Source organism: Mixophyes fleayi, chromosome 2, assembly GCF_038048845.1.
Source record: "Mixophyes fleayi isolate aMixFle1 chromosome 2, aMixFle1.hap1, whole genome shotgun sequence".
NCBI lineage: Eukaryota > Metazoa > Chordata > Amphibia > Anura > Limnodynastidae > Mixophyes > Mixophyes fleayi.
In genome coordinates, this window is record NC_134403.1 from 352,336,050 (window position 1) to 352,360,964 (window position 24,915).

Here is a 24,915-nt window from a genome sequence, read left to right on the forward strand (position 1 = left end):
AGCTAGCGCAAAGCAGAAGATCTCTTGTGGAGTGGAAATGGCCTTGCAGTCCTCCACACCCTTTATCTCCTTAAAATATTCCTATTCCTACGATATCTGGTTTTTGCACTGCTCTGCAAAATGACTTGATTCAGTGTTCCTATGAACTACGTCAGTAGGAACGCCTTTGTTGTTCCCGACTGTACCCTCTACCCGTGGAAACTGGTCCTCTACAGCAGAGGTGACCTTCTCACTCCACAAAACATATGCGCCCCACTGGCATCCGAGACACACTTGCACAAATAGAGGATCTAGACGTGTTCATGGCTGCTTTCGTACTTCAGAGCGGATGTTTGCTCTGAAAGTTCAGAGGACCTAAAGTTACGAATTGTACTGGATGTGTTCTGCAAATCATCTTGGTTTTGCACCCTCCTTGTGCTCTCCAAGGTGCTCTGTGCTCTCGGGAGACTCCTCTGCAAGCTAGAAGTTCACCTAGGCTTACAGGGAGAAATCTGAATAGGCGCACTCAATAAACAATAATGTCAAAATAAGGATGAGACCAGCAAAGAGCCAGTAAAATTCAAGTGTTTTTTTTACGAAGCGAAAAGAACTGTATGGAACACAACTATTGTGACCTCTTCTCAACCTTTATATCATTTTAATGATCTCGCTCTCCAAAAGGAAATATCACTTTTGCGTTCTTCTGTAAACCTAGTTATGCCTACTTTTTTGCTTAGTAAAGAACGCCCTCCCTACATCTCCTATTGGCGGGTGCAATCTTGTGCTCGTCCACAGACTCCGCATATTTTGCTCCGCAAATCCCTGTGCTTTGCATAACGCTACCAAAGAGGATTTTGCACTATGCCTTGGCGGTTTCTTTGTTAATGACTTCCAGTGTAACAACAAATAAGTATATTAAAAAGTATATTATCTTTGTAATGCTCTGACATGAATAGGGTCCTAGAGGGGACACTATAGTCTTTGTCACTCTCTGACATCACTAGCAATCAAAGCTAAAGGATACATCTCACATTTGTTTATACACCAATCATGTAATACAGGTTTCTAAGTACCCAGGTTTCGTCAATTTTGGGAAGACTAACCTATCTCCCATTTCATAGATTTATAATATGCCTGACACAGTACACATAACTTGGGCTGTTAACATAGGAAGTACTTTCAATAAAACTGACTTAGAAAGTAATAAATATCTCACTGACTTCATAACTGTCAGCGATTAAAACGATGGAATAGATTTCACAGTTTGCTCACTTGGAGGCACTTACCATGGCCGTCGTCCAAGAAATCAGTGATTGTCGCAGAAGTGCACTTTGACCACGGTTTGGAGGCATCAATGCTCGTTAGGACAGATGACATAAGACGTTTATCTTCAAGGGAGCCAAAGTTCTCCTCGCAGAATTTAGAATCGTCATGCGAAAGCCCAAGGAGATGTCCTGTAATGTAAAAAAAACAACATATGGATGGAACATATTACAAAATACAGTATGAGGCAGTTTCGTCTTCATTTACAGGCGGCTACAGAAATTGTGGTTGCAAGGCCTTTAATCCAATACACACTCGTGTGTGTTTGTGTGTGTTTATATAAAGCACACATTATTTTTATTGTATATTAAGGGCTAGATTTACTAAACTGTGGGTTTGAAAAAGTGGAGATGTTGCCTATAGCAACCAATCCGATTGTAGCTGTCACTTATTTAGTACATTCTCCAAAATGAGAGCTAGAATCTGATTGGTTGCTATAGGCAACATCTCCACTTTTTCAAACCCGCAGTTTATTAAATATACCCCTAAGCCTGTACTAAACTAGTCCTGGACAACCTGCGTCTCTCCAGGTGTTGTGAAACTACCAGTCCCAGCATGCTTTGCCAGCTGACAGCCAGCGGGCAGTTGACAGGTCATGCTGGGACTTTTGTAACTTACTAGGAATAAATTTTACAGTGAATTACTATATGTATGAAAGTAAGTGATGGCAAAACAGTTAAGAGGATCAGCTCCTCTTTTAAAATTAAAGCCGTTTTTTACCACGTAATAATCATAATCTCTGTCAGTTAAAATCAAGGTTTAAAATTTTGATACGCTTTTTAAACTTTTTATTTTCTTTCCCTTTGAAGCAAAATAACACCCTATTTATAAACTGTTAAAAATCGGGCTTCTCTTTTTACTTTTAAACTAACAGCGTAAAAAGTAAACAGGTTTCAAACTGCCGCATATTGCAGGTGTGCTAGTCAGTATTTAATTAAACAACCAGCTCAAAGCACTAATTGCCTAGAGCTTATTCCCCTGGTAAAAGTTACGTAATTGCTTCTTGTCACCTTAGATTTTTTTCCACCGTGCAGAATGCCAACATTAACATGGCTTTACTAGAAAATTCAAGTTGAGTATCAAGTGGTGTGTAGATTGCATTTCACAGGCTTAAGAACTTAAGAAGCTTAAATTAAGAAACACACATGGCGTTCCCTCCAGTGCTTCTAAAAGTATTACGTGTCATAAAACAGTTGAACCCTAAAATATCAGGTTATTTTTCTAAGTACTGGTCATTAATAACCAATGTGGGAAAACATTTACAAAAACTGCTGCCTAGTTAAAGTTTTGAGATAATTTATGAAAATGCAGTGTTAATAATTAAATTTTTATCGCAGATTTCTCTGGAATTTATCTACAAAAATTCTTGCCAAGACATCTGAGCGATACTCAGCTGCCTTGGCGATACAAAATAAACATAAAAAAAAATAATTATATATCAGTCATATGTTTATATCTATCTTTAACCATTGAAAAAATTGTCTTTTCGATTGGATTGTCTACTGTCCTGAGATAACTAATAATTGCGGCTGTACAGTGGTTAGTTGTTACTTAATCTTTCCAATGGAAATGAAAATATTTAAAGTCCCCGGCTGGGGTTACTGCCATTGACAGCAGTACTATTTCCTACAATAACCCTTTAAAGTATAGGGCGAGATGAAAAAAAACTCTATAAATAACGAAAACACTACAAGCCTATTGTCGATTTTCCCTCCTGTGATAATATAAAATGTATAAACCCCCCCTCAAAAAATTCAGTTAGCCATGATTTGGAAAATTTTCAGACTCCTCCTCACTGGTCAGTGTGGGAAAACGCTTGTGATTGGCCGGTTGGTGGAGGCGAATATCTACCTACTGTTCTCCTCACCGAAACCCACTGAAAAGCGGAGAAGATCGTGACCGCGCTCACACCCATTTAATAAAAACATTGAGGCAATGTTTGACCGCTGACTGTTCCTGAGGCACATCATGGCACCTTGAGGAAATTTAGATTCCCTCCTTTATTCAAATAAAGTTTATTTCACAATTGTGTGTGTGTGTGTGTGTTCTGGTCTTATGAACCCTTGTCCATTATACTTCAACCACTTTGGTGGTAAAGTTGTAAACGCCTAGCAATGTCCCTCGTACAGAGTCCCAAGATTCCATTTCAGAGAGATTCCAAACTAGTCTGTGCTACTAAATGGATAATAGCTGCTCAGCTGACAAAATCATATTAGCTAAACATACATAAACACAAGAAATAGAGCACTCAAAATATAGTGTTATTTGACGTGTCTCCATGAATCAACATGACTTTAAAATTAATTTAATATGTTTTATTATATTTATGTAGTTCAAGTAAATGTCAATGCCTAATAGTGACAACATGAATGGGTAAGTGGATATGACGCCAAGCCTGGCTCGTCAAGCGTGTGAGACACGGCGATGATGTGAGGTAAGAAAAATGGATGTCATTGACGATTTCCAGTGGGGAAGGAAGGAAAATCATTACAGTTAATAAGAATACATAACCCACTTGCATCATTATACCATTTAATTCAATGACTGATATTTACACTGAGGGTTTATTTTATTTTATATCATGCTGCTGCTCCTCTGATTGACATCAGAAGATGGTGCACAGTGCAAGAATAGCTAGCTCCTGTATTGAGGAATGTACATTTACAACGAGAGATACAGAGGATAGATTTAACTGGGACCCGGATTTGCACGTGACATAACTCTACACTGTTCCCATAGTCTATCATCAAAAGGAGAGGCAGCTGTGACATCCCGCTCCACAGTGCCCCACCACACATTCTGCCTCCTCAGGTAAGGTTTACCCCATCTCAGCCTTTTGGCCAAGATCAGATGTAGATGCCCATGTACACAGTGGTGCTTAAAGGCTCTCCGTTTAGGCGATGGACCATCTACTGGTCCCCTGGCCATTAGCCTGGCAGCAAGAAAGCCTAGGAAGAAGTCCCCCCAGAGTGGCAATCTAGGGGTACCTGAAAATGACTTGGGGACTGGTCACTGTGAGAGAGTATGACGCGTAGCACATTAATCCTACTCTTTTTGTTTTCCCTAGCGCTCCTTTGCCTTGGCCTTTTGGCTAGGCGGGAGAATTTTTATATTTTATATTGTCGGAAGGCTGAGGCTGTGTTATTAAAGCACTTATTTATTTTTGCTCACTGTTTGTCACTGCACGTTTTTTTTGTTTTCTTCACAGATGGGCTCCGCAAAATCTAGGGAGGTGGTGTGGTCCTGAGGTTCCCATCCCCTTAATCCCATGATGCCCCCTCCATTGCGAGAAGGGGAAGACAGAAGACTTTGGAGCCATTGGGATAGCTTAAGTGGAACACAGGGCAGTAGGGCCCTCCCCTAGCCTTGCGGAAAAGGAAGTTCTGAAGGCCCTTGCCCACTAAGGGACCTTATTTTTCTGAAGGTCCTAAAGTTGCCACACTTTTTGTGTTTTCACATTTCTGCTTTCACTTTTTGACCCTATGGTAAAAGAAATCACAACCCTGGGCTTTCAATAAAATTAAATTCCCCTTGCCTCATAGCAGGAATACCTCCATGAGATGATACGGGATACATCTTCATCAAATAGGTCACCCTTTTAACATGTACCCTGGGAAGCCGGTAAATTCTATGCTTGCTTTGATTTCCTACTTCAAAATGCATTAATGGATAACTCTGCCAACAACACAAAAATAGTTTGGGACAAAGTTTTCTAAGATAAAAGAGAATGCAAAGTTTGACTTGCCTTATTAACCTGATATGGCATGTTCTGTCAAGGGCTTCTATCTTACCTCCTACTAAGGGGGCATTCAAGTTCAAATTAACAGAGGTGCTGTCAATGTCCGTTCCTTGTGGGCTTCCCATTGGCTTGAATGGGAAATTCATAGATGGGGAACTGAATTGGCCTAGGAGCCCTCTGGGAGACTCGCGATGTTAGAATAACACTAAACTGGATTTAAAACTTTTTATCTTTTTCTTCTCGACTTCACACATGTCTGCATTCGCAGTGGTTCTACCAGCAATCATGAGGTCAAAGAAGGGACTCCCAAGAGACTAGAGAGACCATATACCCCCTCCCACGGCCAAGGTCAAGTGTAGGATTTCAAAGGGGAAAGGGATTTTAAATACAAGAGGTATATTAGTATGGGAACAATAACAGGGATAATCACAATGACTGTGCTATATACAAAATATAAAGTATATACATATCCTTCCCTAATACAGACTACAATCTACACAGCACCATAAAAACCAGCATCCATATGCCACCTGAACTGAAGAGCCGACCGGGCACTACAAGATTTTTTCTTGTTCCTTAGTATATCATGGACAATATTTCTTTGGGCTGGAGGATTTCATGCACCTGTAATCCTTCATAAAATCACCAGTCCTCCCACTAAGCTGCTCCCCTCCTACGGGAAGCGGGAGAATGCCTGCTCTCCGGGTAGTCTGGGAGACCTTCCTGGAATTATGGAAACTCTGGGATGTTCCAGGAGAATGGCAAGCATTCTCTAACATTAATTCAGATAAGGTTATTACAGTTCGAAAAAATCAGTCAGAAAAACAGGAGCGTAATATTATGTGCCCGGAAAATGGGTCATGTTGGGTGGTCTGCTCTCTAGAGTGCACCGCATGTCACATGAACCACAATTCTATGCAGATGTTGGCAAGTATTCATGTATGTTTAAACTATGAACCATCTGCTATACGATGTAACGGTGTTTATCTTACATAAATCTTACATATAAGACAATAAAAGATTGTAATTATAAGTCACATATCAAGTTGCAATCATAATTCTAGCCTGAGCAAGCTCTCCAGTCCCACATCTTATATAAAGGAATATGGCAGTAAACCCCAGAATTACATGAAGGTTAGAACGTTATCAGGCTACTCAACAGCTTTCAAAATAAAAGTCTTGTTTAATTTAAACATTTGTTGGGTTGAACTTTTACATGGATCAGCAGAAACAGAAAAAGCCTCAAACCACAGCAAAAAGTGTGTGGAGATAGTGCTGTGTCTGAAGCACTTCCTTATATCTTGGCTGAACATTCTGCTGTGATTTTAGATTGTCTAACGTATCCATTTAGCTCGTTTTACCGACCTCAGTCACAAACTCCCGACACCAAAGTATAACAACATATCTTGAAAGGGAAAAAAAAACCCAAGTAGAATTTTAATAGGAAGCACAGTTTTAAACAACATATTTTGAAAGGAAAGAGAAAAAAAAAAGAGATGTATGAATTAAATTGGAAACTCAGTTACTAAATTACATGTTCTTTTATTCACAGCCAAGTTCCAACCACTCCTTCCTCAAATGTGTGCAGCAAGTGGGATGATGGTCAGTTTAAGGTTAACAAAATATTATTGGATAAGCCCGGATTTTTCAGTGAAATATAAACTGGTATTGTATGAGGGATGTTAAAAAAAAACATTTCCAAATTCTCAGCCCTCCCTTCAGTAAGAGGCAGAGGGTAGTTCTGGGAAGCAGCGGGCAGTCAGGATGGGTGGATCAAAATGACGCAAAACACGTCATATTGGATTTCTGTCGACACTTCACTGGAAGTCTCCTGGACATTCTGGGAGAGTCGATAAGTATGCCAAAAATGGTTTAACGGGGTTGTCCACTTTTGGATAACAAACGCCTGAGATCAGGAGATTCTCCAACGAAAGGCTACTATAGGAGGGAGGGGGTGACGTGTCAACTAAAAGTGGACAACCCCCTTAAACTGTGTAGTCGATCTTAAATTTTAACTAAAAGTTTATGCTATCTGTCGTTTGATAAGAATCTCAAATGTAAGTCTACATTTCTATTTCAGGATTGCCGTTATCATAGTTTAACATAGAGAAACAATCAAGATAGAATATAAGCATTTGTTATATGCACCAGCTGCTCTTATGTAATTATACTGAGTCAGCTTCTACAGAAATACATCCCCCATACTGCATTCATAAGGAGTTATGAGATTCATGGAGCAAAACAGTGAGGTATAAAACTAGTCTATCTAAATATTACAGTAAACTGTACACAAACTGACAGTCGTGTAGAAACACTGATGTGAGTTCATATTTCTGGAATATTTATCTTGTTCTGTATGCTGATCTGTTCTTATCCTGTCTGTGTGTGGACACAAGCCCAATACTACTTCTCCATATCTCCCAACTGTCCTGATTTCACTGGGACAGTGCTGATTTTAGGTCTCTGTCCCGCCCGGGTACATGTTTTCTATCTTCCGTTCACTGCTGCTCGGCATAAGAGGAAGGGAGACTTTTAATTGGCAACCAAGTGTTTTACAGCGCAAGGCAGCTCTCTGGGGGCGTGTTCATGTAAGCATGGCGTCGTGGCCACTCCCCCATTGTGAAGTGACCACACCCCCTTTTTCACTGCCTGGGACTGAAATGTTGGGAGGTATGCTTCTCTTGTTCCATATACTGATCTGTCTCTATGCTTTGTGTGTGGACTGCATACTGTTTCCTTAGCAATTGCTGGAATAAACTTACCCCCCACCATGGACCATCCATAGCTGCACCATGCTGCCAACATCAACAAGATACAGAGAGGTTGGCCGGAATTGTACACAAGTATTCCAAGCTATAACAAACAAATCTGACAATATAGCAGGAAGGAGGTGGGCCGAAGTCCACCTGTTGTCCATCACTGGTGTAGAGTAATAAGTTATTTAAGGCATGAGGAACATTAGGGCAGAACTTTATTAAAAGTGGATTTATCTTTTAATATGAGTTGATTTTCTGCACATATAGTATATGGACAAAAGTATTTGGATGCTTGACCATTACGCCAACAAGGACTGTAATGACATTGTATACAAATACTTTAATATGGAGTTGGTCCCCCATTTGCAGTGATTACAGCTTCCATTCTTCTTGAAAGGCTTCTAACAAGATGTTAGAGTGTTTCTGTGAGAGTTTATGCCCATTCATTCTGTAGAGCATTTATGAGGTCAGGCGCTGATGTTGGACTAAAAGACTCGCAGTGTCTGTTCCAGTTCATCCCGTAGGTGTTTGATGGGGTTGAGGTCAGGGCTCTGTGTGGGCCAGTCAAATTCTTCCACACCAAACTCATCAAACCATGCTTTTGTAGTCCTTGCTTTGTGCACTGGGGCACAGTCATGTTGGAGTAGAAAAGGGCCTTCCCCAAACTATTGCCACAAAGTTGGAAGCATAGCATTGTCCAAAATGACTTAGTATGCTGAAGCATTAAGATTGCCCTTCACTGGAGATAAGAGGCCTAGCCCAAACCCTGCAAAACAGCCCCATACCATTATCCCTCCTCCACCAAACTTCACAGTTGTCATAATATAGTCAGGCAGGTAACGAACGTTCTCCCGGCATCTGCCAAACCCAGACCAGCCCATCTGACTGCCAAACAGAGAAGCGTGATTCATCACTCCACAGAACATGTTTCCACTGTTCCACAGTCCAGTGTCGGTGTGCTTTACACTCCATCCGACGCTTGGCATTGGTCTTGGTGATGTGAGGTTTGCATGCAGCTGCTCAGCCATGGAAACTCATTCCATTAAGCTCCAGCCACACAAGCACGTTTTTGTGCTTACGTTAATGCCAGTGGAAGTTTGGAACTCTTCAGCTATGGAATCAGCAGAGCGTTGGCGACTTTTACGCACCATGCGCCTTAGCAGTTATTGACCCCGCTCTGTGATTTTACGTGGTCTTTCGCTTTGTGGCTGAGTTGCTGTTGTCCCTAAATGCTTCCACTTTCTAATAATATCACTTACAGTTGACCGTGGAATATCCAGCAGGGATGAAATTTCAAAAACAGTCTTATTGCGAAGTTGTCATCCTATCACAGGACCACGCCTGAAGTCACTGAGCTCTTCAGAATGACCCATTTTGTATCACAAATCTTTGCAAATGGAGACTGTATGACTAGGTGCTTGATGTTATACACCTCTGGCAACGGGTCTGATTGAAGCACCTCAATTCAATAATTAACAGGTGTGACCAAATACTTTTGCACATATAGTCTATGTATAGTCTATGTACAATAGCAATGTACAACCTGAATGGTTTTACTCTGAATTCAAATCTCAATTCTCTTTTCTTTAAGCTTATAAATTCCAGCTTAAAAGTGGTTATTTAATGGAGATGCATTATGATCAAGTCCAGTGGTCATGTTAGGGCTTGCAGTTACCACGGTCTACCATAGGCGTGCCACAATAACCTTCACGCGATGACCAGTACAACCTAATCCTTCACCGAGGAGACCGATCAAGGACAATGCAGGCTGTGTAGCTGGGTGTCAGCACAAGTCAGAGGGTAGACTCAAAAAGGCTGCGGTGCAAATAGCATTACCCAGAAGTCTACTGTCCTATTGGAGTGGCTCCAAAAGTATATTTAAATATTGAGAACTACAAGCAAGGAATTATATCAAATGCATTAGAAGAGAAATATGCACCATAAAAGATGTATGAAACCCAAGCTTGTGGCTTAAAAGCTTTTTGCAGGAACTTAAAACGGACGCAATCAAAGGCTCGTGTTTCAGTTAAAGTTTTTGTGCAAATGTAAAATCTGTGGAGGGGTGTATGTTGTGGCATAGCCCTGGAGGCAACGTAAAAGTTGTGTTGCACATTATATAATTAAAGCATAAGAGAATATGTGTGCATATTGATATTTATTACATGGGAAATACGATATGGATTGTTACTGGACCCCAAGCCAAAGTGCATCCATTTACATTTCATGCACCCTACTCCAGTTCCTCAATACAGCATCTAGGGGCCAAACAATAAAACTAAACAGGGAAAAATGGCTTCTATCTGAGCGATCCACTGCTGCGATTGAATAGAATATTCTGCGTGATAAGTAATTTATCGCACTGCAAGCCCCTGTACTTTTCTATTAAGCATGCACAGGAACTGAAACCACTGTTTAAATTTAAAAAAATAACTTCTGTATAGAAAAAATATATGGTAGCAATAATATAAAAGTTAGATATATTTCGACCATGGCCTTATCTGTGTGGAGTTTGTATGTTCTCCCCTTGTTTGCGTGCGTTTCCTCCGGGTGCTCCGGTTTCCTCCCACACTCCAATAACATACTAGTAGGTTAATTGGCTGCTATCAAAAATTGATCCTAATCTCTCCCTCTCTGTCTGTGTGTGTATGTTAGGGAATTTAGACTGGAAGCTCCAATGGGGCAGAGACTGATGTGAATGAGTTCTCTGTACAGCGCTGCGGAATCAGTGGCGCTATATAAATAATGGTGATGGTGATGATGATGATGATGATATATCTACCTTCAGCCCGACGCCCCCCTGTCCTGCCATCCCCATCAGAAAGATGAGGCATTACTCTCATTCATTTACAAAAAAAATTAAATGCATTAATAAATATTTTTTTCTTGCTATTCTTTTTGTTCACGCCATTCTGAGATGACGTTTAGAGAACAGATATCATTGCAGTACAATTGCTGCCGCCAATAGTTTCATGCAAAGGCATGGGGGGAGACGCTCTCTAGTGGGGTCACAAACATTCTCACTTATCAAAACAGGGTAACTGTGTACAATAGCATACTGAACATTTCTATAAACCACAGTGACAAGTTCAGAGCAGCTCCGTTGTGTGCAAAGCAGATAAAAGCTGGCTGTTAGGCTGCACATAGTGAGAGCAAGGTTGCGGTGTGTATTTGGTCTTTGGCAGGACTCGGGCTCCGTACTATACAAATAAAATGACTTTCTCAACTTTCCTGCTTGCTGAATTTAGTCACTTCTGTTGTTATCTCTGGCCCAGGCGCTCAGCGACTCCCCAGGGTTAGGTGATTATCCCGTACTGTTCAGGACCACGGCCATTGGACAGCTGCCAGGATCTCACTGATGCAGGTTATGTCACTCACTGCATATCAGAGGCCCCAAAGCTCAGCAGGAAGGATGGGGAAGGAATGAACTAAGGAAGTTCAGAGAAAGTGAGAAAGTGTCTATGTGTCACTATGTGCTGAGTGTGGAAATATCCCTGGATCTATGGGTATGCTCTCTCTAGGCTCACGCCCTTTCATGTCTAGGTCTGACAGTTTAATGTCTAGTCCTACGTACATACCATTGTGAAAATATCTAAAGATATAATAAGTCTGGTGAGAAAGCTATTACCTTCCGTTGTAATGGGAACACGGCCAAAAGCAACCTCTTCATATAACTAGTCAAAGTCTTTCTTTCGTATATTGTTCATCATTTCCAAACCAACCTCTATGAGATCTCATTAGCAATGAATATGAACTAAGTAACTAATTTCCAATCTAACATGCAGGGCAGCATGGTGGCGTAGTGGTTAGCACTTCTGCCTTACAGTTCATGAGTTTGATTAATCGTTAATTGGCTGCTAACAAATTGACCCTAGTCTGTCTGCCTCTCTGTGTTTGTCTGTGTGTGTGTGTGTGTTAGGGAATTTTATACTGTAAGCCCCAATGGGGCAGGGACTGATGTGAGTTCTCTGTACAGCGCTGCTGAATTTGTGGCGCTATATAAACAAATGGCGATGATAATGATATATATTTGAATATATATTGGGCAATATGAGAGGACAGTGGTTCACACTGCTGCCAACAGCGCCGGGGCCTCCGGTTCTGAAAAGAGTGCTATCCGAAGAGAGTTTTCATGTTCTTCTTGTGTTCCTGTGGGATTGATCATGTTTAGTCCCACGGAGCATACACACAGGTTGAAGGATTTATGACTAAATTGCCCTGGTGTGTGTTGTGTGACTGTGGTAGGGAAATTAGAATGTCAAGAATGGACTGACATGTGTTGCTAAAGTTCTTCAAATATACAGTGCTATTTACAAAAATAAAAGGATGAGAATAATTATGATTATATATTACGCAGTGTATGTTTATTACTTACTAGCTAATGTACCCGGCACTGCCCGGGTTTAAATCTTCAAGATATTAAGTTACCAATGAGTTGGATGTAACTGGCAACCTTTTAAAAATAATTTGCTTAGCAGCTCTTTCAACACACCCATGAGGTGGTTGCCTGGTGTTGATATTGTTTTTATATTAAATGTTATCCAAATCCATTGAGTGGAAGGCCCAGAAATGGCTCCCCGAGTCAAAGTTCTGCCCATTGTACACCAATGGGATGTCTGACCGGGACCTCGACCCCCTAGCATGTCTTATGGGATCCAATGTTACCAGTCTGCTAAGTTTTTGTCCAAATCCATCTAGTGGAAAGCTCAGAACAGGGTCCACAGGTCAAAGTTCTGCCCAGTGTACACCAACGGGACATCTGACCAGGACCCTATTCCCCCTAAAACCTGACCAGGATACATCTGTACCACCTCGCGTTGGTTTCATCCCAAATGATGCAGGGGTGTCCAAATGCATGCTCAGAACAGGCTTCCTGGGTCAAAGTTTTGCCCAGCATACACCAACAGGAGGTCCGACCAGGACCCTAACCTCCCTAAAACCTGGCTATCCAACTTGTCCGACTCGCGTTGGTTTCACCCCAATCAGTGCAGGGGTGTACGTATGCATAACTGGACAGACAAACAGACCAACGATTTTAAAATGTAAGATGTATGATTCAGGTCTGCACCTACGACTTCTGATGGGGAGAACAAGATGCAAGCTTTGACTTGTAGTTCAACAACAGCTGGGGAGCCAGAAGTTGACAAACCTGCACGGCAAGGTGGGACTTGTAGTTCCACAACAGCAAGAGTTGGAGAGGGCTGATAAGAGATGCCATAGAGTTGATGATTATAAGAGAGAAGGGAGATGTTATAGGGGGAAAACCAGATCTTAGCAGTTGTGTAATGTGACAACTGAATAAAATCGGTATAAAACTGACAAGAGCTGAATTATTCACTTAGAAATGATCCCCATAGCCAGTGACATTTTACAGTTTTATTATAGTCCAGAACTTTACACACAGAGAGGCTGGGTCAAGATTAAAGATGCTCAAACTGGGCGCTTGCCGATTTATGAATTGGATCATCGAATCGGTTCTAAAATGTTAAAGTTCGCAAGAATTCCACAAATTTCAGATAAATTACAAAAAGTTTTTATGTGCAAGTTCGAGAAAGTGAAACAGCGCCAATCAAGTCCCACCATGTATGAGCTGATTTGCACACAAACCAGCTGTAACACGTCTGAGCTAAATTTGAAAACACTTTTTTATTACTTAAAAATATTAGTGTTTTAAAACAAAATGTAAATGCTAATTTTAACGCAAACCTTGAACGTGAATCAAGAACCTCAAAAATCGAATCTGAAGGGTGATCCTCAAATGCAAATGTTGATCCTTGCATGTGAACTAAACAAATATATAAATCGATAAATATATTTGGTTAAAATAAAAGCATAGCTATAAAACATCTAGTAATTACATTCCCATCAGGTTCTTTCATCACTAGATGTACACAGGTGTATAATTAGGGTTGGGTACGCTTCATCGATGCGGAAAAATTCAACATCCACAAGCCCTACAAAAAAAATACGAATTTCTGGAAAACCGATTTGAAAACAGACTTACCTTGAAGCCAACGCTGGAGATCTCCGATTGGATCATCATGTTGAAAGCAAGTTATTCCAATTGGACAAGTGTTCAGCACTGCAGGGTTCGGCACTGCAGCTTGAGGTCATTGCATCGTCCGTCAATAGAAATATAAATCGGCAATGTCGGGTTTAGTGTTTGAACAATTAATTTTAGGGGTCCCCACATGGTCGCTTTAAATTTCTATTGACGGACGTCGCAATGACATCAAGCTGCAGTGCCGAACACTTGTCCAATCGGAATAACTTGTTGTCAGCATGATGATCCAATCGAAGATATCCAACGTTGGCTTCAAGGTAAGTCTGTTTATTTTCAAATTGGTTTTGCAGAAATTCGGATTTTCTTTGTAGGGCTTGTTGATGTCGGATTAGTGGTCTTCGTGAAAACGATTACCACTGTATAATTATGCAAGCAGACAGATCCAATACACATCTATAGAAAACACGTCCTTCCACGTGCGACAGCTACAGACATCAGAAATTTACATACACACGCCCCCGAAAGGAGTCGCAGTTTGAGGAACTATCGGCAGTTGGTCGTGGAATCGGTCATGAATTCATACACACTACATGATCGGAAGGTGATTGGAATGAGATTGTGAAACAGTACGACCAACCTAATGAGCCAACAATGGGCACTGTGATTCTACACACTAACACGACATCTGGCCGAACAGTCCTATGTCGGCTGATTGGCACGATTATTAGACGAAAAAGCTGTGTACCTAGGCTAATACAGACCAACACTGTTGACATTAGTAGAACATGTGATTTACATAATTGCTTGCAGGCTGCTTCAGAGGAGAAATGATTAATCAGTTAAAAAAAAACCTTCACAACATATTATTCTCCAGCTATTTAAAGTGGTTTGAACTAGTGAACCGAGACCAAAAAGCAAACTTTATTTTGATTTGGCAAAGACTTATAAGTAGTTTTCAAGTTGGCAGTTTGAAAATCAGTTTCCCTTGTGTTGTTTTTTCCTGCCAAGAACACGAAATAATATTTTCTTTTTTCTTTTTTTTCCCCATAAAGTGATGATCACTTTGAAAATAATGTTTTTATGCATATTAAGAGTTAAGTAAAGCAAACTACTCATATGTAATATATAGCATAACAGTCAAAGCATATGTTGTCTAAATTAATTTGTAAATACAGCCCACCCATTGCAGGCTAATGTTCTTGGTGAAAGTTTACTATTAAGTTAATCATTACAATGTACAGGACAGGATAAGTATTTTTTTTTATATACTGCTATAGGGTATATACTATTCTCCTGTGTGAAACTAGTTTGTAGTCAGCTGGAATACTATGAATATCCTAAATCTACACCTCATATGTGCCCAGTTTTGTGGCAGTAATCATTGGGTAGTCACTGATGCTAGGACTGCTAGCTAAAGGGATAATGTGAGAGATACGTGTATCCAAACCAGAACCTGAGGTCAACTACCCCTGCTTACAGTAAATAGTAAAGCTGACCTGCCTGAGCGAAACCTCCTAACTTAATTTGGAGAAAAGACCCTTCCTGGAGCAGTCCCTTATCCCAGCTATGTGCTACAACAAAATGGCCACTGCTTTACAACACACAGAAAGAGGTGCACTACAAGAAAATGGCCGCATCTGTCTAACACGCAAAAGGAAGTATGTTACAATAAAATGTCCACCGCTCTCCTAACCTGACTGACAAATAGCTATAAAAGAAAGGTTTCTCCCCCCCTATCTTTCTCCCTCCTTTCCTCTATCAATCCCTCTCTCTCTTTCCCTCACTCCCTCTCTCCCTTTCCCTCACTCCCTCTCACCCTCTACCCCCCTCTTCTGTAATGGCTGGAATATTGTGAGACCACCCTAAAAGATAGGCAAACTACCCCGAACACCCTGTGCCCTCCGAACTGAAGGCTTGGGCTTGTGTGCAGGTATTGACGCAACTTCACACATTGAGCCAGTCTAGCACAGGCACACTAGTCAGTATGTGCGTATATTAGAGAACAAAAAGAAGAATGAAGTTCTTCTATGAGTCTGCACAAGGCTTGTATTACAAGGGACTCATTTTGTATTTTAATCTTCTTTTATATATTTATTTAATAATTTATTAGAAGTACAAAATATATTCTGCTAAAGTTTGATAGAGAAAAAAAATTGTGGGGTATTTATCACGCCCTATCCACACGATACAACATTTATCGCAGCAATAGGGTTTGTTTTTGCTTCGCTGTATTTATTCACCTGCCATTTTATTTATTTTTTTGTGATTGGGCCCCATGCATCTGCATGGGAGACTTTATTATTTATCAAGCAGCTATAAATAATAATATATTGCAATATTGTCTAGGTCAGAGGTGGATAGGGACACTGAGTCGGGTCCCAGAATCTGTCTTTTGGATCATTTCGTTGCCTAATATATAATACATGCATGGCCAGTGCACTAAGTGAGCCTAGGCTATGACTAAGGTGCCAGGCTTTAGGGAACACCTAAAGCACCGTATGAGTGACATAACGTCATTCAACAAGTGTCTTTATTTTCATTTCGGCGCCATCTCACCATATCTCAGTCCCTGCCATGGAAGGGCAGAAGCTGGCAGCTTTTTACCTGTGGCGCTGCTGCTCAACCATGTTGGTAATGAGGCAGGAGTGCGGTGGTGAACTGTGATGTCACAGCCCAGTGCCGCAGTCCCAAGATGAGAAGATCCTCACCCACTGCTGGTGTGGGCGCCCATTAAGCAAGTAGAGATGTTGCCTATAGCAACCAATCAGATTCTAGCTGTCATTTTGTAGAATGTACTAAATAAATAACTAGAATCTGATTGGTTGCTATTGGCAACATCTCCACTTTTTCAACCTTGCGGCTTGACAAACTTACCCCTTTGTCTCAGTATACGGTTTTGTGTTGGTTTCAATGCGTTTTTGCTTAAAATATGTAGGCTACTATAGAGAACTGTGCAATATATTGGTAAATGATAATAATCTTAATCATCTACAAATTAAATTAACAGCATGAATAGCCGGGTATTTCTGATTCAGATGCATTAGAATTCATCACTAAGCATTAAGTGGAATATATTATGACAGGTTTTGCAATAGTTTATCTGTGAATAGCTTGGGATATTCAAGTTAATTGCAAAAAAATAAACAAACACTTTACTGCAATAAAACTTGATGGAGTAAGGGAAAAGGTTTAAAACCTATTGGACGAAATGACGAATCCCTTGCGTTTATAACTATATACCAATGAATGATAGCTCTTAATGAAGAAATTTGTGTGGGTGCATCGTAGGACATTTCCTGTGATCTCACTTTTTTTTGCAGCAATAACGTATTATATGTCGGGAGAGGTCACACAGAGCAGAAACTGAGCTTAAGAAGGATTTCTAGCAAGTGTTTCAGTGTTATTGCTTTTCAGCTTGTGCTTAGACGACTCATTCAAGCATGTGATTTGCATTACTCGGGTAAATAACGCGAGATTTGCAAGTCCACTCATATTGTCAATGTATATTTTAAATATGAAATCTGCACTTTCGTAAAAGCTAATTCATTTCCTTTCCCCCCTTACACATGGTAATGTGCATCTAGCTGCTGACACTAAATTGTGTTCTAAATAACCCCAAGTGGAGGCCTGGATTTCATTGAGGGGTATTTTGGTTACTAATGCAGCTGTTTAAAGTGTTTGGCTTGGCTAGAGAACAGAAACAGCGATACATACCAATTTCATGAGCGACGGTGAAAGCTGCATGAAGGCCGTCATCTTCAATTACTGCACAGCTGCGCTCAGAGGAGCATATGGTGCCCACATCTGCCATTCCTAAGGTATCACATGAATGATGTCCACATAAGTCCTGTCCAAGTAGAAGGGAAAAAAATAAGTCATTCAAATCTCGATTTTTTTTTTTACACTAACAGTGAGTAACAACATGTTGTCTGCCACTTATACAGAGGAACCCTCTGGCTCTTGGACGGTCGAGGGGGAATGGATTACAGACTTCACCTGTCCATATTAAAATACTTTTCCTGCCAGTTAAAGTTCAGATTTCCTTGTTATTCGGAATGAAGCTGTATAAAAATAAATATGATGGAACGGAGCTATTTCATACTTGCCAATAGAGGAAAGTTATTTCCAGGGTCTATATGATGCTGGGCAATTGCAGCTAAGCACTTTAAACTCTATACCATCAAGTTGGACCGCGGTGTTCTAGAATCCCCACCATGACATGATCATTAATCTTGGTTCTAATGCCATGTCTTTCTTTGGTCAGCTGATATACTTATTAACATACAAAGCTTTGATAATCGGAATATACAGTATACTGGGAATTGTATCCAATATGAATAAGAAGAAGCACATTGCACAGATGGTAAATACTGAATATTTGCAGCTATAAACATTTTGGGCAAAACTATTATTGTCTCTATTTATTTTATAGTAAATCTTGCATTTCTCTTTTATATTTTTTAACTACGCATTACCTACCTCATGCCTAATTCTTAGCCAACTTTAAGCTAGTGACACACAGGCTTTTTAACCTCCAGTTTGTTTTATGTTCTGGCAACCAGAAGCTTACATATTACATTTGCCAACTCACAGCAGACACCGTAAGTGCCGAGTTCTTGTAACACAAGTGCTGATATACTCTATGAACGCTGCCCGCAGCATTAAAGCTTGTGCAACAGGAAGGCGACACTTACACTGACGACTATGTGACGACATCAAATACTGGGTTTATGACCCCAGCACAGTAGCTATCAATATGTCTATGCAAATCACCGTGGTACATGAAGATCTATGTTCTCTCTGACCTTAACCTTTGTTAAATAACAAGATGCTGTGAAAGAACCTCTCCACCACTTCATAAATAGAACCCACAATCAATAAGTTCCTTTTTGATGTATTCCTGAGTGTCACTAAGGCACTGGACCTAGCAGCAGTAATAGGGGGAGCAGTAGTCATGTAATCACTGCTATGTCCAAGGAACCGGAGGGGACCAGCTGTGAGACCAATATAATATACAATATTATATTGTGAGGCCAATATATAATATGACTCATGGAATGCATGGGTGGGTATCAGAAAGAAGGGGAGACAAGGAAACAGGCAAACAAGATACAAGGAAGAAGACTACAGAGTCAACAGAAATTAGCAACACGAATAAAATTTCTGTAGTGTTTGTGAGTGTTATTCCTGGAGGTGCGGGTTCGGACCGGTATTGTGGCATTTCCTGCATTTGCCAGATGGACTGGTGATCTCTAGAATATTAGTGGACTAATTGTTAAAATAAGCGGCTCTGACCAACCCCAGTATAATAAAATAATCCTGTGTTGCAGACATATCAGGCTTTGCATTTGGCCTCCATAACTGTAAAGGGTCAAGATAGTGCCGATAGGTAACCATGTACTACCCAATGAATGATAGGTTACATCGTTAGTCTAAGTCAACCTTTATTGGCATCCAAGCAAAACATTTGGCTTTGGGCACATCCATGAATGCCAGCTGATGGACGGTGTGTGCCAGGGCTACTACTGTTTAGTTGTATTTGGGTTCTGCAGAGCTGTTATATAAGATGAACTACGAGTTGGAGTGAGACTTTATCTTCACCACTGTTGGTGGCATCTTCATGTCTTCCCTATCTGTAGATCATTCCACCAAAAAAGGAGAATACTGAAAAAGTCTACCATGTATTGTAAATCTAAACTAGTGACGGAAAGGGAAAACCTCCATCAATAATCCCATAGCTAGACAGCCCGGCCTCTTATGATAACAGAGAACAAAGGCGGATAATTAATGAAAAAATGTTAAGTTGTGTGCACGTTTGTATTTTAACTTTAGTGCTCCTTCAAACCACCCAAATGATTACAAATTATGAGTACACCACATCATTTTTCCACTCTACTTCAAGACATTGCCCACTTTATATAACACCAAAGTCAGGTCATTTTGCTACAAGGTCAGTAGAGGGGCTTTAGCGGATTGTACATTCGCCCCTGCTGAAAAATAAGAGTTTAAAATTTTTGAAGAAAGATAAATGTAATGTTACGTGAATATACAATTGTCTACAACTTTCATGAAGGGGGATGCAGTGGGATGGTATTTGGTAAATGTGGACAAGTTGCGTAATTCACAAAACACTAAGGAAAGCAAAGCATAAAAAAGGAGTCAATTTCCACCTTGGCAAAACCATGTTGCATTGGAGGGGGAGGTAAATTTAAAATGTGGAGACAGATTTATAGTTGGGGTAGGGCATGTCCTAGATAAACTATAAATTTCAGTGTAAAAATAAAGCTATCAAATATTTGCATGCTAGATGAAAAAACAGCCAGTATTTTTTCTTATGTGCAAAACAATAAACTAATTTGCACCCCTTGCATTGTAACATGGTTTGTTCAGGAGCAAACTTACTCCTTTTTTTTTTGCTTTGGTCTCCTTAATGACTCAGATGCTATAAAAGTATCGCCAGAATATATTCACATGATTGTATAGTCCTCCTTCCTTAACTTGGAACTTTTTTCAGAGGAGCAGATATTTTATATCAATATAAATCTAATTTACTGCCTTCCTGTAGATGCTTTTACTCCTACAGATTTTATGCCTACTGATCAATCTAGGCTATGGCTTCTTTGATTTCCTACTAGAGACCTGAGGTAAACGTAAAAATGATAATCTAATAAGAGAAAAATGAAAAATTTGCTAGACTGAAAGTTCAGTTTGGGTGAGAATTATTATTATAACCAGAGAAATATTTTCAGCTGCTTAGAGAATGTCTGCCCTTTTTAGAAAGAAATAGTAAACTATATGGTAGGTACTTAATTTAGGAGAGTCACAGCTTATGAACTTTAAGTGTCCCCGTAAAGATCATTCTAAAAGAATAGATTAAAAAAAAGCCGCTGTAGTCATTAATCACTAATGAATCACAGATAGAAATATATTTGTTATGAAGCTATATCTGGCTGTTATTAAAGGCTGAGGACAGGTTATGGACATTTGTCAGAGCACTTTTCGGGTCTACAGCACTTGTTCCTAAAAACAAGGGATGTAGTAACAACCAGAAAATTAATTTGGTGGGACTTAGCCAATCAGAGCACTGGAATGTTAAAAGCAGCACTGATTATGTCAGCTTAACCAACTCTTGCATCCTAGTGATTGGCAAGTTTGAAGTGGAAGGAACTTGTCTAGGATGTAGCCAATATGAGCTTCTAAACTTCAATAGAGTAGTGATGTGAGGCTCCTGTCAATTGTGATATCAAATGTTTCTCAATATGAAGCAAAGACACATTAAATTTGAGTGCATTATAGGCAGGGCCGATGCTAGGGTCCTTGGCGCCCTAGGCACACTTTCAAAATCGCCCCCCCCCCCCACGTCTTTCCTTACCGTAACTTGGCTCCATAAAGCTGCTCCTCTCTGCCGGGTCCCGTCCCTCATTGACACTGTCGGGCCGTGATTATGATGTCACGCCCGACAGTCAGTGAGTGGAGGGGAGGAAACGGAGCGCCCCATCAGCTGTTGGAGGGGAAGGCGGCGGTGGTGATCCATAGCCCCTCCCCGTGGATCTATCGGAAGCTGTGCGGCGGCTGTGGAAGGTATGGTCAGCAGTTGCCGCACAGTTTTAAAGTAATTTTAATTCTGTGTCGCCCACCAGAGCCCGGCGCCCTAGGCAACTGCCTAACCTTACCTAATGGGAGCGCCGGGTCTGATTATAGGAATCCATGTGACGGATATTCATAGATGATCAAGTAACCTACAGTAGATGTACAACAGTATATATGTCTTCAAACACATACATCCCAGGATATAAAATAAATATATTTAAAATTATAGACATGGTAACACTCAGAGACATATAAGTGTCTATTAATCAAGCACTTAAATCATGTGGAAACAGCTGTTCCCACATGATTTAAGTTTAGTTACTATGCATGAACTGACTAACGGAGGAGATCTCACAGAAATTCCCTCTGTTTAGGAAAATACCGTGCAGCATCGCAGCCCCCATAGATTACTATAGGGACTGTAATGTTTTGCAATGCATGAAGCTGTGATAAACTTTGCATTGCGCAGACAGGTAATGCCATCTCAGGATGGCGTTACCTCTCTTTTTCAAGAAACAAGTGATAGGAGGAAGCACTAAGCTGCCAGTAATAGGGAAAAAAACTTCACAGCACAGGGGTCACTTCGCTGGGGCTCCCAGAGTAGCCCCGGTATGATGCATTCTAGCGGTGCTTAAATATGCATCACCATCACCATTCATTTATATAGTGCCACTAATTCCGCTGCGCTGTACAGAGAACTCATTCACATCAGTTCCTGCTCCATTGGGGCTTACAGTCTAAATTTCCTAGCACACAGACAGACAGACATAGAGAGAGAGAGAGACTAGTGTCAATTTGATAGCAGCCAATTAACCTGCTAGCATGTTTTTGGAGTGTGGGAGCACCCGGAGGAAACCCACGCAAACACGGGGAGAACATACAAACTCCGCACAGATAAGGGCATGTTTGGGAATTGAACTTATGACCCCAGTGCTGTGAGGCAGAAGTGCTAACCACTTAGCCACCGTGCTGCCCCACTGCAATTTGCACCGTTGCATATTTAGTTGCACCGCACCTTATTGATGTATAGACTCCATATTTTGATATTTTAACTGTTATTTATGCTGCTTCATCCCTGAAGAGTTAGTATACTTATCCAAGAAGAGGGCTAAATTACAACTAATGCTCTGCAAAGACTATAGACTCTTCCAAAGAGTGAGACACTGTATCCATGGTCACAGATTATAAGAATATTAGATGTGAAGAATTTCTGCCTATATAGGACAGGGGCAAAGACTGAGGACTTTAATATTGGTTTAATATTGGTTAAATGATTCTGTCGCATGATTTACAAACATATCCTAAGCAAGCCTCTTACACAGTGAATGGAATTAAAAAAAAGGAAAAAAGATGCAATGCAGCTGCTACCGTGTATAATACGGGATTAACCAAGAACGGACTTATTTCTTCCGGTTTATGTAATGTCAACTGCAACAACAATAATCGAGCCAGAATATCTATCAGGCTATCGGGCCCTAGGCTACCACTTAGGGCCCTGTGGGGTCAGGGTTACTCTGACCTGCATTATATAGTTATCTTTGACAAAAGGGGGTGGTGACCCAAATCCTGTATTTTTCCTAGGACTCGGTGGGTCTTATTCAGGCCATGACAATGACGCATCAACAAGATTTGCTGCACTGGATTTTGTACATTGGGAGTTTCATTTTTCTTTGCTTAAGATTCATCATAAATAAACAGAATCCTAAACAGTTACTCCACCCCTTCATACATCTTGAATCTCATCTCAAAATGCTCTCCCTCTGGTCCTCTTAGATCTTCCTTTGACCTTGTCTCTGATAACCACCTCTTATTGCCGCCTGCAAGACTTCTTCCATGCCGCTTCCCACATGGAATTCCCTACCACGCCCGATCAGACTCTCCCATAGCTTTCAAATCTTTTTAAAAGCTTTCTGAAAACCTCTCTCTGTATTAGAGCTTTCCTTGCTGCCACCTATACTACACACAAATGTCCCAATCTCCACTCACTCTGAGCCACACTCATTTCTTTTGTTTCCACTGCGCCCTCTTCCAATTAGAGTAAGTTCTATCAAGAGCATTGTGCTCCCTACCCAGTGTTTTCATGTCTGCATTTATTTTGTCTAACTTATATTTTTATGGATGTCCTGCTCTCCCCGCTGTCCGATGTTGCAAAGCACTGTGGCGCCTTACAAATCTACAGTAATAATAATTGTACTGTTTTACCAGACTGTTAATGTGTTAACTTTGGCCAACGATAAGGATTTGACTTCTTATCTCACTGTCCTAACACTGGGTGTCATCCAAGAACAGCTGACTGTCTAGCACGTCTTATCGCAATATCATCCAAAACGAACTTTTATTATCCAAAGACAACGCCGTAATCCAAAAATATCAATCACTATCCAAGTTCATCACACTACTAGACCAAAACTAGCAATCCTTACTACTAATAATCCAATACATTCTGCAAAAAGCAGATGCTAACATCAGGGCCTGATTCATTAAGGAAAGCAAAGGGAAAAAAATGAGTAACTTTGCACCTTGGCAAAACCATGTTGCATTGGAGGAGAAGGTAAATGTAAAATTTGAGGACAGATTTATAATTGGAGTAGGGCATGCCTTAGATCAATCTTAAATTTCAGCTGAAAAATTAAAACAAGTATTTGTGTGCCACATGAAAGAGCAGCCAGTATTTTCCTTATGTGCAAAATAATAAACTAATTTGCATCCCTTGCATGTAACAAGTTTTTCCAGGAGCAAATTTACTCCTTTTTTTGCTTTGCTCTCCTTGATGACTCAAGCCCTTCCTGTTAGAAACAGAACGCATAAAACACTAGCTGACTGTCAGTCATTTTTATTTAACTACAGTATTGTTTAGGATACATAATAGATTTCAATTCAGTATTAAAATATTTCAATTTAAATTGATCCAATAGTCTCTGAATTTGACTTTGTAGACATTCTTTTGCACATTTACTATGCAAATGACTCTCAGTTTTCTTTATTCTTTATTAAAAGGGGAAAGAGTAAAATGTAGTAATTGGGTTTGGATTGTGAGAAAATTAAGAACATCAACCAGAATAGAGCTACAAGTACACTAAATTTGGAATATAAGTAGTATATAAAGGTCATCAACAATTAAAGGTCATTTAGCCAGTCCCTGCAGCTGTATAATGCTCATTCTTCAGCCACAGAGGGGTCACAAAGAAGAAAGCTCAATGTACATGTCAAGTTGCTGCCTCGTTTTATTACCATAGAGTAAAATTAAATTCTAAGCACCAATAGTTATTATCCCTGCACCTTTAAATCACAATATCTTGGTACACACCTTCTTACCATACCTTTTTGTAAATATTGTGCAGGAATCCGAATGATAAGTTCAGTCGCTGAGTGATGAAGAAAGGTACTTAGATCACAAATACTATACACATTATTATATTGATTGCGTGAATCATCACATCCCCAGATTATGAGACATATAAATGCTGTGTTCCAGCATTAATCAGTCACCTTTCAATGACATCACCATTTTTCAGCCAATGAAAACT

General features: G+C 40.3%; 1 protein-coding gene and 1 long non-coding RNA gene across 2 annotated transcripts in view; both read right to left on the reverse strand.

The window, feature by feature from the left end:
• LOC142139484 (uncharacterized) overlaps window positions 1-24,915 on the reverse strand; it is a 507,294-nt gene that overhangs the window by 43,024 nt on the left and 439,355 nt on the right. The gene's annotated exons all lie outside the window — the stretch shown is intronic.
• ADAMTS5 (ADAM metallopeptidase with thrombospondin type 1 motif 5) overlaps window positions 1-24,915 on the reverse strand; it is a 73,751-nt gene that overhangs the window by 35,359 nt on the left and 13,477 nt on the right. The window contains exons 2-3 of the mRNA XM_075197129.1: window positions 17,513-17,645; window positions 1,266-1,433 (exon numbers count right to left, since the gene is read on the reverse strand). Coding sequence (XP_075053230.1) covers window positions 1,266-1,433; window positions 17,513-17,645 — 301 coding nt within the window. The remainder of the gene's footprint in view (window positions 1-1,265; window positions 1,434-17,512; window positions 17,646-24,915) is intronic.